This window comes from Anser brachyrhynchus (assembly GCF_964034855.1).
Source record: "Anser brachyrhynchus genome assembly, chromosome: 6".
Taxonomy (NCBI): domain Eukaryota; kingdom Metazoa; phylum Chordata; class Aves; order Anseriformes; family Anatidae; genus Anser; species Anser brachyrhynchus.
In genome coordinates this window covers 26,237,105-26,254,424 of record NC_137700.1, presented here as the reverse complement: position 1 = coordinate 26,254,424, position 17,320 = coordinate 26,237,105, and the positions used below count along the sequence as shown (strand labels likewise).

The following is a 17,320-nucleotide window of genomic DNA, read 5'->3' as shown; positions in this document are numbered from 1 at the left end:
CCCCTCCAATCTTACTCTTTTACCTCTTCCCACATCCACCCTCCACATCTCCATTTTCATTCACATTTGTTTGCCCTTTCTGTCACATTACATATAACCGCACATACAATGGTGCCCTAATATTTGCCACCTCCATTTCTCTGTCCTGTGTTACTATTTAAGTTCATGGTATTTCAGTCTGATACTGAAGGAAGGTGCTGACCACACAGACGGCCCCCACCAAAAGTCAAAGCGCCTGATCTACCAGAATCAAAAACTGGTCCGTAGCTCCTTCCTCTTCAGCACTTACCTTCCTGGAAAAACACAGTGCTGGGGAAAGATTAAGAGCAATTTGCCACAAGCCAACCAGTTTCCAAGAAAACATCAACCAACTTGGAATCCATGTTAATTACCTTCAGCAGATCTAGCTTCAGATTTAGTTCCCCTTGAGTAGAAGAACAGAGGGCTCCAATAACAATGCTCATATATTCTTCATAGTTGATGACTGACAGCTGCTCCAAGATGCTAAGAGTAGCACTCCTGTAGCACTCATCATCCAAAAATATCTTGATGTATGGCACCATTCCATAGTCCTTTAAAACAACTGGGGAAAAATACATTATCATTTGTTACTTAAAGGATCCTTTGTTTGTAGTTTTTAGAAGCAGATTTTCAGTGTTGGTGTGCAGTGCCACATTTCTACAAATACAGCGCGAGAGGCAGGAAAGAAAAGATTATTAAGCTAATGGACACAAACTGAAGAGGACAAGAGGGGATAAAATCACGGGATGATCACAGTCTCTAACCATCAGAGATGACAGTTTCCCAATTCAATAATGCATGAAAAGGTGCCTAATTAGTTTTCAGCTTAAACATTCCTTTAGTTTATGAAGCAGACTTGTCTTTGAGGCAGTTTGTGATGATACATTTGCATTGTGTAAGATGTTGCAAATGAGGACTCTAGAATTCAATAGTGAATTAAATGAGCAGATTCCAGTATTCAGAAGATTGTTTTTACTCCTGTATTACTACGTCATTTTACTATGTTCCACAAGACTCCCCATACAAACGTCTCTCTTAATTGTGCCAATACTGAATGTACAAGTGTGACCCATCATGTCTCTGATCATGTCAAGATTTCACATAATAGACACCATGGAAGAAAAACATGGATGAACAAACAATACATAAAACTCTCACACACAATTTTGTTTTCCATGAGTAAAGTTTACATCTTCTGTGTAAATGTTTTAGGGTCATCCACATGGATGAGGGAAGTAGCACAACTACCAGGGTAAGTCTCATTGTGGAGAATGTGGATATCTTTACCGTATTTCTGGTGTAACACTGTCATCCCTACACTTCCCACTGAAGCACAAAAGCCAGAAAGTTTGTTGGTGTTCCTGAAGAGGCATCGTGACTACTTATCACCAAGTATCGCAAAGGCAATGCAGTCATGTCATTTCTTACCAGTGTTCCTTACAGACCCCAGAGTAAGTGCAGCCACCATCTTCAGCATGACAGCATTTAATTCCTTCTCAGTGCCTTCTTCTGGAGCAGGCAGTTGGGTTCCAGCTGTCAGTGTATTAGAAGTAGTAATAAAATTTATACAAGATGTAGTTAACTGTAGCTAGATTATCATAAACAAAAAAAATAAAACCAATTCTCCAGCAAATTCTAGTTTAATTAAATATTATTTGCAGACTACTTGAACTCTAAAGTGAGCAGCAAAAGACAACCAGGGCACTGTCTAGCAATCAGGTTTTAGTCTGGAATTGGGAAACACAGGTATGACTCTAGGCTCTGCATCCCAAACTCTTGCATAACTATAGACAGTACTAGTAATAGCTATGTTTCTACTTGCCACTTATATAGCTGATGTAAAGTGACCTGTTCAGTAATACCTAGCAGGAGCACACACAAATAAAAGAACATTAGAGCTTCTGAGCTGCAAAGTGGAAAAATATAGCAACAGATAGTACATAGATAGCTAAACTAAAAGTGCAAAGCAGAAAACGTCTGCATGTTTAAAGGCAAGCATTTCCAGAATCAGACAGTGTAAGATAGGGGGTTGGTTTTGTTTTGTTTCTGTTTTGTTTTAAGCTCTAAGGCCCTGAAGTTTGCAGGCAATTTCTAGAAACCAAGAGAGGGAATCCGTGATCCCTTCACACAGTGTGTTCCCACTTGCCCCTCTTCATCTTTTCATCTGAAGTTACAAATTACCTAACTATTCAGTCACTCATTCTGTACAATTTTCATCACTAAGTGATCTAAGGCAGTAAAATACACCAGCCAGCTGATAAACGGAAGAGACATACAACCGTTCTTGGCAACTTATCTTGACACTCTTTAAGTACTGCCATACAAAATTCTAACTCTCTGATATCAAGAACTCAAAGCTGAGTTTCCTTGCAGGTAATGGGCATCCACACGCTGGAAATTCTGTTGCAATTACTATTCTGTTACTATTCTGTTTGTTGCTTGGAATAAACATATATAAATTATTGCAGAAGTTATACCAAGTACTTTGGGTCCCTCCTCTGTTAAATGACTATTATAATGAAATTTAAAGGCATTTCCTGATTCATACAGCACAGGCAGTTTTAACATGATTTAAAATAGTTTAAAAAAAAGGTTTTAAATATGTGAGCCTTTACCAGAAGTCAGCTATACCGTACAGTTACCACACATGGACCATTACCTTCCTGTCAAATAACTATATGGGAGATAGCTATATCGGATACCTATATCACTACAATCGATAGTAGTAATTGTGAGTACTGTACGTCCAAAATTCAAGAAACTGCCTTCCATCATCAGTCCTCAGGACTAAGTGCTGTTTTCAGAGGAACTAAGTTCCGTGAGAAGCTTTCTTTCTCTACTATCAAGCTGGCATCTCAGAGGATCCCAAATCAAGACCAGTTTAGAAATGCAGGATGAATGGTACCCTTCCAGAGTAATTTACTGTACGTCGGTGAAGAACAGTACATGAACTGTTTAGGATAGTTATAGTTTCATTCTGTTCACTAAGAATTCAGAGAGGACCTGGCTTAGCATGACAGAAACATCTAAAATTTAAAGTTAGGCCAGCTGGCTTCCAGACATAAATCTAGCTACTCAGTATATTTTTTAATTGATTGCAGAAAGATGTATTCTTTCTTATTGATATACCTGCCTCAACAGTCATCTCGAATGACAGAAGTTGTACCTGACTTCCTCAGGATCTTGGCTTGCTTCCTCAAAAGTGCCAGCAGTAGGCCTAATAACCCTGAGTCCCGGAATATGTCGCTGAATAGTGGATCCTTCTTGGTCATGCTGAGAAGACACCGGAGAGCTGTTAAAGTGCAGATTGGCACTACATTTTCCTTTATCAAATACTGAACCTTCTTCAAAATTTCATGGGGGATGTAGGACAGGTCTAGCACTATTGACTCCACCAGTCTGAAAAATTGGACCTGGACTGGGTGTGGTTTGAAATGGATTATGTCAGTAAACTTGTTGATAGGTTGTAGTGTCCATTCCAGAAGAAAGAAGTTCACCATGTTCCAGGCCCATATGGTACCAATTGCTCCTAAGATTCTTCCACAAAGGTGCTGATCATTACTTTTCTGAAAAATGGACTGCAACACCTGAAAAGCCTGGAGATTTTTCACTGTCATTCCTGCAAGAAAAACAGGTGAGATCCCCTTTTGTGTTTTTTATTTTTTCTCCTTTTTAATCATAAATAGAATTGACTTTTTCATCTGCAAGCACTTTAACTATTAACGTTCAATCACATCTGAGACCAGAAACAGGAATCACAGATATGAAGAATGAGACTGGGAGGCACATCCTCCACCTACAACCAGACCATCCAACTGATATGGTCAGTTCATTTTGATGTAGGTAACATTCAAGCTTGTAAACTTTAAGCATTTCCTCGCTCTTAAGAGGCATACTGAACAGATTCCCCCCCACCTTTTTTTTTTTTTTTATGATCCACCTACATATCAACATGTATATACTGTACCAGAAGACCGTGTCCGTTCAAAATCAAAGTGCGGTAATTGCGGGTGTACAATATTGCCAGAAACTTTCAGTTCAGTTTTTCCACAGGTTGTAAGGCAAGTCAGCATGTCCAGAATCTCATTCAGATAGGGGTCTCCTTCATTTTGCTGCAACCCCTCACATCTAGCAACAAAGTTGAGACAGTCATGTGTTCATGCCTTAGTAATACAAACTTTTTGGACATAGCAGCATATACTGAATCAAACATGAACATACCATGTCTCTCCTAGGTAATGAAACAGTTTGAGCTGTCACCCCAGATATGTAATAGTTTAGACCTAAGACAGCAACTGCCAAAGGGCAGAGACATGTTCTTTTCATGCCATTCTATTCTGTACCGCATAGAGAGGATTAATTCTTAATGAAAACTGCAGTATCTGGGCATGGGTTAGTGGCAGAGCAATAGATACTATAAGTTAGGAAAGTCTTTCAGAAAGAAAACAATGTTTTATAAGCAAGGAGAAGAATGGCGAGGGAAAATGCTAGCATTCAATTTTAGCAGGGAAGAATGTGACCTGGTGGGGAAGAATATCCTGTAAACAGAATTTTCTTTATCTGAAGAACAAATTCCAAGCATCAGAAAAGAAAAAATCTGGCAAAGAAAAAGTTCAGTGGAAGCTCTCAGCCTACCCTTTGCTGCCAGTATATGCTGGAAAGAGACAAAAAACTGAAGCCCTGAGCATCTGTATACTATTTCTGTCTCCCCAGCCTAGTTTTATCAGTTAAAAAGGAGTGAGACAGTCATAGCCCTTGCTGATAAAGATCATGTTTCTTCCCTTATGTGGATAGATTTTCTTCAGAAATAGCCATCTTTCAACACAACTTATTTAGAAGAGAAAGCTAGACACTCCATGGTAACTAAAGAAAACACTGCCAGAAAAAGAGACAAAGCTTCTTCCAATTGTAGGTCGGTAATTTTGTGCCCTGCAAAAAATCATCAGAAATAATATCCACCTAGTTTGGATCCATGAATACTCTAGATTCAAATTACAAATACCTCCTAAGCCTGACATACTGGTCAGGGACCAAAGTTCTTTCGAGTGTAAGAGATAAAGTACAAGATTAGGCAAAGCCATAATGGAAAAAACAATGTATTGAGAAGATCTGGAAGTGCTCCCTTCATACAATATTAAAGAAAAAAAGAAAAAAAGCTAAACGCTTCTGGGGAAATGGTATAACATTCTGCTCTGACGTAGCAAACTCACAGCTTGTTTAGGCAGTGAGAATAACAAGAAGACTAAAAGATTCTGCTTTGCACTTTTGATTAGGATGACTAGTTTGAATTTAATCTGATATTTTCAAATTCATCTCAGTTCAGAAGAACTTAATCTTTTTAGATATAAATTTGTGTGAATTTTTGTCTTCTGCACTGCAAGGAGATCTGCTTTCACTCCCTAGCTGAGTGTATTTCTGGATTAAGAGTTCACCGTAACTAAAACAAGGTTGGACTAGATGATCTTAGAGGTCTTTTCCAGCCTGAATGGTTCTAAGATTCTAAGCATCCCAGATCCCTTCTAACCCTAATAATTGATGAAAAACCTTTGCCTTCTGTTTGGTAAGTCCCTACCCCACCTGTAAACTAACTTCTCCTACAGTTAATTTCTGTTATGGTTTCAGTAGGAGAAGTTATGAACTGCTTCCCCTCCCAAAATAGTAATGAAAGACCCAATGTCAGAGACTATTACTGGCTTTGCATCCACACAAGATTACTTATATGACTAACATTTTAACGCAGACCAACATGCCTTCTGAAAATGAAGTTTTACCATCCTCTAGAAATCCACAAAAAACTTCTACACTTACCTGAGTAGAACTTTTAGCAGGAGTTGGTAGCCATCATTATTTTCAAACTCTGTTAATAAAACTGATGATATGGGATAGGAATCTTTCACAAAGCATAAGATGATACTAACAGCTTCACACGCATCACAAGCAGGTAGGGTATCAGCCAGTTTAAAGAGATTCTGAATAGCTATTTTAATGCAGTCCACAGCTGTAGGGAAAAAAAAAAAAGCAGGTATTTAAGAACCGACAGTCAATTTTGAAGTTACTGACAAAAACTGAACAAGTTTTTAACGTTAGACAAATAGTCTAGAAAGAAAAGAGGATATAACTCACAACCAATCATGATATCCAAAAAAAGATACTGTTCCTCTGGCAGTGCCATCAATCTTGTATTTCAAATGTTGATGAGCCTCACATTACTGAAAAAAAGTTTTGTGCTTGTTTACAAAAGTGTGATCAGGTGGGATGGACTCTTGCCAGTAATTTTCTTTTTTTGTGTGTGGAAAAATCCTCAGTTTCTAGATGTCTATCATCACTAAATAAAGCTCCTGTCTGGACAGTAAAGAGCCCATGGTTTTCAGTTGACTGAGTATCAGCTACTGTAGAGATAAAAATCTATCCCAGGGAAAATTTTCTTGAGAATTCATTCGCAGGACAACCACGAGAAAAAGAGAAGCCAAATTACTAAACCAAACCTTGTAGGTATAGGATGCTGTTTCTAGTCTGAGCCTTTGAAATTGTTCGCAGCACACGGCCTGTGGGTACTTTCCACGAACGGTTACACTGGTCCCAGAGGGAAGCAGTTGCTATAATTAATGACTGAAGCTTATCAGCTGCCAGAAGTTCCTCTACACCTTGTTCCTCTCTGTACATGCTAAGCATTATCTGAAAAGAAAACAAACATCAGTTACAGCAAACACCTCAACAAATACTGGGGAGACAGAGTCCAGCAGTAACCCAACATGACCACAGATGTACGCATCCAATGAAAAGCAAAGCAGCACAAAACTCTGGGTGGGGTCACTGCAGAGCTTATAGAGGGACCACAGTACTATAGTAACAAAGCCCTCCTAAACACGTAAACACAGGAACTAAGAAATGAAAACTGGATACAGTGAGCCAGGTCTAACTGAAAAAGAATAAATCTAAAATCAGTGATTGTTCTATCCATCACCAATTTTTGAGCAGTTAAATGGGGAAGAAAAAAAAAATCAGTTTAGCTACTGATGCCAGAAGATAACATGCAGTGAAATTAACAAGTGTAACTTCCACTAGGATATTTTTTGAATTTTTGATTTTTGAATATGTCATGTTGTTTCACTTAATAACAAAATAAGAGATAACTGCATCACCTAGATTGTTTTATAATGCTTCTGATACTTGTTCAATGATTTTTCAGTCCTAGTTTATTCCTTTCTTTGGACATTTGAATCACCACCAGTTCCATTCTGAAGCCTGAATGAATATGAGCCGTCTGGGCAAAGAAACTGCCAGAGGGGCAACTCACCTTAACAAGCATCTCCTGAGTTTGAGTCTTGTTCTCACTTGTCTCTCCATCATCACTGGTTTTCTTCAGAGGAAAAGTGAAGAAAAGGTACAGGCACTGCATCAGAGCAGCTGGAAGGCCAGATCCAATGATGTTCCACAAAGTTCTCTAAGTAAGAAAAACCAAAATCAGCCCCTCCAGAAGCTGACTGCACTTTCCATATGTTTCTACACACCAAGCAGAGTCTTAACAGGTGAACCAGCTACCTAAGTGTTTTATTCTTAGGAGTGCTCAAGGGCACACTGGCATGGCAATCATGCCATGGCTCTAGAGACCCACTTGGGAGAAGCAAACATACTTGACCGTGCATTGTCACAGCTGTTCCCAGAAATTCCCTCCCCAGATTAAATACAGCTTTGACAGATGCTTACCGTGTCCTACATAAGCAGACCTACAGCTGATAAAGCATATAACCTGAAAACTAACTAGCAGCTAAAATAGTAGTAAATCCAGGGGCAGACAGTGCCTCCTTTATCATAAATTCAAAGGACACCACAGAAGCCTGGTATGTTAAAAGCATAAGTTCTCCATTCCATCCTTGACCCCAGCATAGCAGCAACTTAGCTATAATTCCTTTTCTTTTGCAACTCATTCAGTAAGTGCACAAACACTTCTAATTATAGCTTTTATAAATAGACGCTCTGCTTCTTCACAATGTTTCTCAGCACTTAGTTTCCTTCTATCTCTACTAACGACCCTGTACAACTTAAAGAAGTGGCATCCCAGGGTGCCCATTTGGCATGCAATAATCAAGTCCAAAATCAGCAAACTAAAAAGAAGAGTGGGGTTTGTGATACGAAGTTTTTTGTGAGTCTACCAGAAAAAAATAGCAACATTTCTGAAAAGCACAAACCTCATCAAGAAACTTCACACTGTGACTAACTATATATAATTTTACACACCTCCTTCCTGTGACACAGATCATGCCTACCAGCAGCCAACAGTAAGATTTTGTTTTCATTTATCTAAATAAGGAGACAAACTGCTCAGCTCAATGCCAGGGATAAATGCACCCTCACACACCACCAGCAGGCTGTACTGCTGGTGCCAGTCTGCATTGAGGATGGGCATACAGAAATGCTTTGAAATGCTGCAAAATGAGAATGCAACCACTGCAGTATCAGACAGACAGATCATTACCAGTCATCTCCTTGATACGTAAGCTGGAGTGACAAAGAAAGGCTGAAGAGCAGCAACAGACAATGGAGAAAAATCAGATAAATACTAGAAAAAACAGCTGTCTGGTTATCAAAACAAAAGGGTATCTGAAATCACAGAGCACTTACTTCCCTATTTTAGAAAAGCTTGGACTATAAACCTGCTAGCATGTTCTCTCTCTGACTATACCCTGGACATGCTGATGCATAAAGCACTGGGGACAACACAAACATTTTAAGTCCTAGATGTTCCACTGTTGGGGTGGATACCCACTCTCTCAGAACTAAAAAATAAAAATAAAATAAATCACAAAACAAACCCTTTGTAATTATTTCTCTTACCACATCAGTCTGTGAGAGTAGATACACTGATTTCAAGAGCAAACAGCCATCTTCTACTTCCCCTTTCTGTTGCAGCAATTGCTCCAAAGCCAGCCGAGCTTCCTCTGTTACCACAAAACATTAAACTTCAATTCCTTAATGAAAGGTGAAAACACTGCATTGATCCTTTCTTAACAGATCTGACAAATTTTACAAAATTACGCTAGCAAAAACCCAGAGGTGAATGGAAAAACTTGAAAGGATTTTGATCGAACAACAGGCTCAGGCCAGTTCATGTAAACTACTTTTCATAAGCTGACAAGCTTCACAGGGAATATCATCTCAGTTCATGAAGTTTGCCAGCTGACCAGTGCAAAGAGTGTACAAAAGGCACCAGGAAAGCCATATGGGACTGGCCTACTTTTCCCATTAAAGAAAGCTCTTCAGAATATTAAGTGTAGCCTACTCTTTTACTGCATAGCTGCAGTGCTATACATTTCTACCTATAAGCTCCAAAATAAAGTTTGGTGTGGCATACAAGTCCAGATCTTCAGCACAGTCACACCTAATAGGTGTGGGCTAGCATTGGTAGATCTGGCATGCTATTCTTAGCATTTTCTATTCTCTTTATTTCCGTCATGCTAAGTGTGTAACATAGCATAGAGGACAGCTGAATAACAGCAAACGCCCTGTAGAAATGCTACGGGATCTTTACCTGCAGGCTTGCCACTGAGATTCTTCTTAATCTCCTTTGTCAGAAGCTTGGAAACTTCACTGGCTAACAGCTGAATGTTGGGAAATACGATTACTCCAGCAGACTCTTCCCAGGCCTGAAATCCAAGTGTGAAAAACTGTTTAAAAGTTTCTGATACAGCATGTGTTTGGTGGATTGAGAAGTACTAATAAATACACATAAACCTGAAGTTAACATTTCCCTTCAAAATTCCCTCCCCAGACAGTGTTGTCTGGCAAATGCTGTTTAATGGACTAGCAGAAGTCTGACCCTACAGATACAGAAGTTAACCTGGAACAGGCAACATTTGACTCACGTAATGCAACTGGCCAGACAGCATTTACATTATTTTCTCCAATGGATATAATCAAAACAGCTTAGACGTCTGTCACAGCCCCTGTGCCAATAAATATTTGTACCAAAATAACTGTTAGCCCATTTTAAAAATACAAGTCTGTACCTTAAAGAGGTTACTGCTAGCGTTGTCCAAAAACTTAACTAAAATAATATCTTTCTCCAAAAATTGGTTTCCCAAAACTAAGGATAGTCATAAGCAAAAAATAAAAAAGATTTTTGAGTTAAATAAAAATATAAAAGTTGCATTTTCTCTGTTCAGCAAGTCATTGTATGGCCTCAGATACTTAGAAACTGAAATGGGGTTGGAGCTGCAGCTCTCATGGAGCACTGCAACAGATCTGTCACAAACAAACCATGATAATAAAGTACTGAATGAAGGCAGCAGTATACTGGCAATATTTACTGGAAACTATTTCTTTGAAGTCAATAAATTTAGAAAAATCACAGAACAACAACAACAAAAAAGCAAAATCCATCACTTTTTTATTTTGTGCACATATAAAGTTTCTGCCTTAAAATTCTATGCAAATCTGGGAGGAAAGTAAGGTTCATAAAACCAGAATTTCTTGCCAAACCACAATAATCTTTGTTACAAACTAAGGAAGTAAAAGAAAACACAGGAAAAGGAGCAGGGGAAAAAAAAAAAAAAAAGAGCAATATTGAAGCCCAAAAGGCACTGGATATGATTTTACAGCAGTGTGAGTTGCCTAACTCATCTGGCTATGAGGTTAAGGTCCACAAGGGCTGCCTAGCCTGAAGTGACACCTGTGCCTGGCTATGAACTTGCAACTTTACAAGCCAGCTACATCATGAGTACAGTTCAATTCTATTATAGGAAAACATGTTCATCTGAAATGTTGAGATTTTGACAGTAAACATTTACCAGCCCAGAATTTCTAAATAATTCCTACATTACACTGTAATAAAACTCTCCTAAGCAGGCAGGTATTACCCTAAATGTTTAGGTAGCCTAGAAAAGCAAATTTATAAACTAGTTTACAAATTACTTGCTTAAGTACAGAAGAACAATTCAATGCAAAACTGGCAAAAAGATCATTAGCAAGACTTGATGGTTCCCTGCTCCAAGTCTGACAAACTTTCCTTTTCTCAAATATATCCTATTCATTCTAAAACACTCATTTTCAATCAACCAACAGTATTAATTAATCAAAGGGTCAGCACAATGCTACTGCCATTGTGCAAAAGCTCAGTAAGCCTGTGTCATTACAGAGAAGACCACCCGTGTTCCAATTTAATTTCCTGGGTGATCATCCTGTGGGTCAGACACTAACCTCTAGTAAATGCTCTCCTCTAAAAACAGGCCCAATGAGTTCCATATTGGTCTATGAGTCTATAAAGATCTGTATCTGGAAGAAGCCCAACCTGACTCCATTCCAGAATGTCTGCCTTCTGGGGAAACTCAAATAATGCGGTGTCAACCTAATCTGTTCTTCCTCTGAAGCCTGGCTGTTTCTAGATGTTAAAGATTCTGCCACAAGTTCCTTGTCTGCTGTTACCATCTGTCCTTCCTGCTCAGGGGTAGGGGGAGCAGGCAGCAACACACTGAAACTCTCAACTGTTTTATACAGAGCACTACATTAGAATTGCCTATGCCGAGTAACAGACTGCTTCAGAGTTAAGGGGGATGACATTTCCCTCTGAGGTTTGAGCAATGCTTCATGGAGAGATGCTAGCTCAAAAGCCATCTATCGAATAGAACAGTCTGATGCTTTCCGAGACACCAACAGGCACCAGATGTCACATTAAAATCACTCCCAGCCTATGCCTAGATCACAAACAGATAGCTAACATTTTCCTCCTACACCTTTTCCTTCTGCATCAAGGAGTGTGAGGGAGCAATGAGCCCCTGCATCTCAACTGGCTCCTGGTTAGGGCCCTCTCTCCAGCCAGCCCAGCAAGAGCCAAAGCTCTCAGGTGGAGACAGAGATGCATCGGAACCTACATGATCCAACAAGGAAAGGAAGACAAATGAAAATCCTCAAGGGAGAAAGAGGACTTATGCACAATCCCCTGTTAAATACAAGGAAGCAGGGTAGTTAATGCAACTAAGAACTTGAACAAAGATGTGTTTGCCCAGGCTAGACCAAGGGCTTCACACAAAGCAGGAAGCTCTTACACGAAGGTAGTAAAGTTGTATGGGGAAAGACATGATGACTCAAAGCTAATGGGCCAGACCTTCAACAATGTACTCCTAAATCAATGATGCAATGACAAAATGCTCTAGCCATGCATCTGAACTTAAAAGACTACAAAACAGCACAAAGCTCTGCTGTTAAAAAACTTGAGAAAAGGGAAGGCAAAAATCCCTCTCATAGAGCACAAAAGCAAGCATTAAGCTAATGAGAAATCTGAGCATCCGTTTTGAATATATTCTGTAGCCATGATATCCTTTAGGAATTTGAAATCATTACTGCATTTCAGGAAATCATTTCTTACAACCCTAAAACATGTGAAGTTCAGCCCTGCAGAAGGGAAGCACAGATGGGTTTTTGTACGCACAAAATTTCCAGTGCCTTGGCAACACTTAGCCTGCCTCCTGAGGAATTGCTGTCCTCTGACTCACAGGTACTGAAGTTTATTTCTCAAGTGTCACAAGTGTATTGTGCCTTGGACCAGGGCAAGCTTGCACTCAAATATAGCAAAGCCTTTGCCATAGGTCTTGCCAGACCCTATCAGCAACTTGAACTGCACTTGATTTGTTTGCATCACACTGACACCAAAGGGTTACCTGCTTTAGTACTGTTAACTGGCACCAGCATCTACAGCAGTTTTGAAACCCTGTGTTCTGTGGGGAAAGTTCCGTGTAGGCTTCACAGGTTCATGTTTCATCCAGCTGAGTGAAATGCTTTTGACTGTCTGGAAGTTATTTCTTCTTTACTATTATGGACACCAAAGATTTCACAGAACTGAGCGCAGTGATTTCCTTGCTCGCACATTTCAATACATTCCTTGTACTACAGGGTCCCTTTTTGTGTCCCACAATGCTTCCACATAGAGTGACCATGTCTAGCAATATTTTTTCTCACCCACTTACTACTTTTTTTTTTTAGAAAACTGGCTCAGATAGGTAGGGAATTGATGGGTCTGAGTTTGGTCACCCATGAACACCAAAAACTCACAAGTACAGACAGATAAAATATAACATCATTAAAATACAGTTTCCCAAAAAAAAAATCTGAAATATTTACATAACGAGAGCGTGTAAAAACTCAGATTCTATACCCATAAATACCCTAGATAATTCCGGAGAAAGACAATCCTGCTGTACTACCCTAGATAATTCCGGAGAAAGACAATCCTGCTGTACTACATGATCAGAAAACATTTAAGTATAGGCCAGGTTTTCTGTGTCTCTCAGGATTATGCTCTGCCTTCTGCCACTGTACAATCCACTCACACAGCTCCCTGTATTTTTCATGCACTCAAACAAAATCAACCCTCAAGACTCCCATTCATCACAGGACTCTTCCAGGTTCACCTTTCAATACGGCCATCTCAGAAATTATTGTCTGATAGGAGCTGTAGGGAATGCAGCATGGCAGCCTGTTAACTAGTGTTCTACTCCTGAGCTATCTCACCCAGAGTATGACCTTCCTCTCCTCACATGCTGCAGTTTCCCCATCTGTAACAACTCCTTTCTCAAGGACCGGAATTAGACATCTGCACTGTCATTAACCCCAAAATTTCATCTTCCACACCATACCCCTGCATTTCCCCTAGCTAGCAGCATGTCACAACCACATTTTCCCCAAACTGAAACTGCACCCAGTCTCCACAAAGTAAATAAAACAGCGTAGGGTGACTTAAGTAACCTCTTCACAGGGTACTCACTTTGAAACATGCTTGTATCATCAGCATATTCCCTGACACAATAGGTAGAATTTAGCCATTCACATAAATAAAGCAGTGCTCCCCTATCTACTTTTCTTGTGCTAAGATTGCAGGTTAGTTAGAGGAGAGATGGACAAGAAATTGTTTCCCTAGGCTTCCAGTGGAATAAAAGTGCCCACCTCCTAGCCAAAGAGATCGTGTACTAATCAACTTCGCTGGCAGGGTGGCCACACAACACAGAGCAACAGAAAATCAAATGCATGGCCTTGGCATCTGCACCAAAGGCAATAAAAAGAACAAACCTTTAGGAAGAGAGGAAGAAAGTCCATCAGCCTTCTCTGTTGCTCCTCTGGGATGAGAAATGGAGCCACCTGCTCATATTCTACAAACTGTCTGCCTAGAGTCTCCCACTGGAGAGTATGACTGTGGGGCAGCTCGTCCTTGCTGTGTGCAGGCTGTCCCAGTGCTTCTGCTTTGTCTACATCACCAGGGCTTTGCTCTTGCTGTCCTGCTTTGCCAGGTGAATCCTCCAGCTGCCCCATGTGCTCAGTTGCTTTGTCCATGCTGAAATCAGAAATTAAGTTAAAGATACTGTGTTATTTACAGCTATCATCAACCCATACCATCCCATTGTCCTGCCAAACCAGACATTGACTGTCTTAGCTATTGGAGTTGGGAAGTTTATATGCTTGCTGCCACTGACTCTTTTCCACTTTTAATGGCTAAGCACTCGGCTCCTGGACAGCAGCATTACTACCTTGCAATCATATGCATGCATGTTTCATAAGAGAGAGCTCATTCATTTTCTACACAACTCATGTACAAAATGATAAACCAGGAGGGAAATCTGGATTCTAGCCCCAGCTTTAAGAGTCAGATTTTGTCTCTTTTTCCGTTGCCTCAGCTATAAAAGAAAAATCATAACTATTACCATCATCAGATTTACAACAGAAGAGCACTACTCAAGATCCAGATTATGCATTTCATTAAGTGTGAATGCTAAACTAAGCTGTGTGTCTGATGCATCCCCCACCTAGAGCAGGGGTGAAGCACCAGCTGGAAACACTGGTTGTTCATTAAATTTGACCTACGATTGGTCCATCTTGTGCTTTAGGTAAAGGAATCCCTCTGATTAACTCATCTCAACCCCAAGTCCTCTCATCTATCTTCCAGTTCTGTTTTCATCCATAGTCTTTTGGGAGGTCACTGATTCAGCCTTGAGCCCACAGCAACTCTACACCTTTGTCAGAGCTTTCTGTGAGCTCACCCCGCTACCCAGAGCGGTCATAATCTTTTATGTTTGCGTGAGTGGAAGTTAGGCTTCTCCAGTTTCAGTCAAAATCAGCCATATACTGTGTGGTGTCTAGGACACTGACTGCTCAAAATTGAGGGATATGACACAAACTATTACAGTGTGAGCAGGCAGCTAGGCAGCTGTCAGCAAGAGGAACATGGTCCATCGCTTTACTTGACAAATTGATCATTTTTTAAGAGCCTAGAAGAATCTTTAACCCATCATTAACACTCTCTCAAAGAAAAACAGCATACACCTGTTTCTAGGAGATAGGTTCTCTATGTACAGTGGCTCTTTGCTTACCATTGTAGATTGTCAATAAAAAATGACTAAATGCAATGTAATTCAAAAACTGAGTCAGTTCTCCTGCACTGCCCATTTATAGACCCCTTGAAATAAAAATACTCTTATTAGCCTTGTTTAGAAATTATGAGCCAACAGTGATACTATATTTGGGATTCTCTTCCTTTGCCATCAATCAGCTACGCAGCTTGCTTACTGCTTGCACCCTGCCCACTCCAAGCCAGATGAACCAGTTTCACTTCCACAAGCATGCAGCAGCTCTGAGCTGCGGAAATGAAGAGGGTGACACTATCTTTTCACTGGGCACCACAGCACCCGCAACAGGCTGATGGTCCCAGAAGACACATACGCTGGGATGCAAATGCTGATCCTTCACACTACAGAGAAGGGTAACTCTACCATAGCCCATACACCGTCCTTCACTAGGAGATGGCTAGGAAATGGAGGGGCTATGAGATTTTAATCAGTCTCCAGGGGTATCAATCTGGAGCTCCCTACCTCAACAACAGTTTGTTTCACTGCTGTTGTTTTCCTTAATTGTCTGTGTCAATACAACACAGTTCTGCGAACTGAGAAAGTATGACGACTGTGTTGGCACTGAGTAAACAGGAAGACACTGTTCCTCATGACTGTGTGGGAGAGACATTTGTCATACATTATTCTTTGCCCTTGTATAGGATTTCAGCCCACTTCAGTCACCACAAAGCTGTACCATGTACTGAAAAAGCCTGGGTACTGTTCTAGGAGTCAGTGATAGCATAGTTCAGTCACTTTTTCAAGAAGGCTGCTCTCACATCCCAAATGACACCATCCTCTTTCCTAAGGGAAGTATCTTGCTGTGGAAACTACCACGCTAAGCCTGAAACAATGCTAAGTAACAAGTAACCCACACTCCTACTGTCTAGATTTACCTTGATCATTTGTATAAGAAGCTCAAAATCCATGACAGAGGCAGTCATTTTACAGATGGTGAAACTGAGGCATGGAGGTGAAACGCAGTGCTTACGGTGACCTCAGAAGGCCAGCACCTGAGCAATCAGTGGCACTGCTTGAACATAGGCAAAAGTAGTTATCAATTTTATCTTTCTATTCATAATTTACTTTGCAGGCCTTTCTTGCTGATTGCACAGCAAAGACAAGCAGGGCTGGTCACTCAAAACATTTTCAGACTATAAAGCTATGTAACGGCAAAATGAGGATCACAATTTGCCTCCTTATTTACTCCAACTGTTCAGACTACAAGAGGCACATTAAAATAAACATCAGACCCCTAGTGTTAGACCATTTTCTAAACTTGCACTTTCTACTTTACATGTTCTGCCTCCTAATAGTCTTTGCTTGGATCTACAATTTCATTTGGGCTTCTAAATCCTTTGTGTTTTCTATTCCTCTTGGAGGAAAATTATTCTTCTGGACTGATCAACATATCACAGGATCCAGGATTCAAGTATCTTTGGTACTGAGGATAATTTATATATTTTTGAAAAGGTCTAATCTGCTGATTCTCTGCTACATCCCACCACTTGTACTGGTCCTCACTGTAAACTAATGACATATTCCAGTTTTGGTTATGTTATAAATACCACAATAATAGAAAAAGTAAAGTTTAAATACTAATGAGTAACAAAAAAAAAGACCCGAAAGTGAAAATATATCAAAGAAGCCTAATGCTATCATTCAGAAAGTGGTATCAGGTAACAGAGAGGAAGTTGAACTTATTCATGTATTTTCCCTTTTGTTCTAAATGAAGATTGTGTGAAATCACACTACAGTGGGGTTATGCCTTTTCAGACTGATAGGATAAAAGCAAAGAAAGGCTTGACCAAACCTGGTAGAAAGATAATGTTGATATTAAAAGCTTAATGGCTGAACAAGCATGATTTTTGTAAAGACTCATTTTTTAATTCAGCATTACTTATATTTACCTTGGGTTTTGTCTCCGACAG

General features: G+C 40.0%; 1 protein-coding gene across 4 annotated transcripts in view; it reads right to left on the bottom strand.

Moving 5' to 3' along the window:
- Positions 1-17,320, bottom strand: part of WDFY4 (WDFY family member 4) — a 134,873-nt gene that overhangs the window by 110,285 nt on the left and 7,268 nt on the right. For 2 of the 4 annotated variants that reach the window (XM_080596959.1, XM_080596960.1), the window contains exons 3-12: positions 14,080-14,341; positions 9,551-9,665; positions 8,857-8,960; positions 7,319-7,465; positions 6,507-6,696; positions 5,830-6,019; positions 3,989-4,149; positions 3,188-3,640; positions 1,450-1,554; positions 393-583 (exon numbers count right to left, since the gene is read on the bottom strand). In XM_080596959.1, the coding sequence (XP_080453085.1) occupies positions 393-583; positions 1,450-1,554; positions 3,188-3,640; positions 3,989-4,149; positions 5,830-6,019; positions 6,507-6,696; positions 7,319-7,465; positions 8,857-8,960; positions 9,551-9,665; positions 14,080-14,340 (1,917 nt within the window). In that variant the 5' untranslated portion in view covers position 14,341. Of the gene's footprint in view, positions 1-392; positions 584-1,449; positions 1,555-3,150; positions 3,641-3,988; positions 4,150-5,829; positions 6,020-6,506; positions 6,697-7,318; positions 7,466-8,856; positions 8,991-9,550; positions 9,666-14,079; positions 14,342-17,320 lie in introns of those variants that run through there. The other 2 variants (XM_080596961.1, XM_080596962.1) reach the window with 2 other exon arrangements.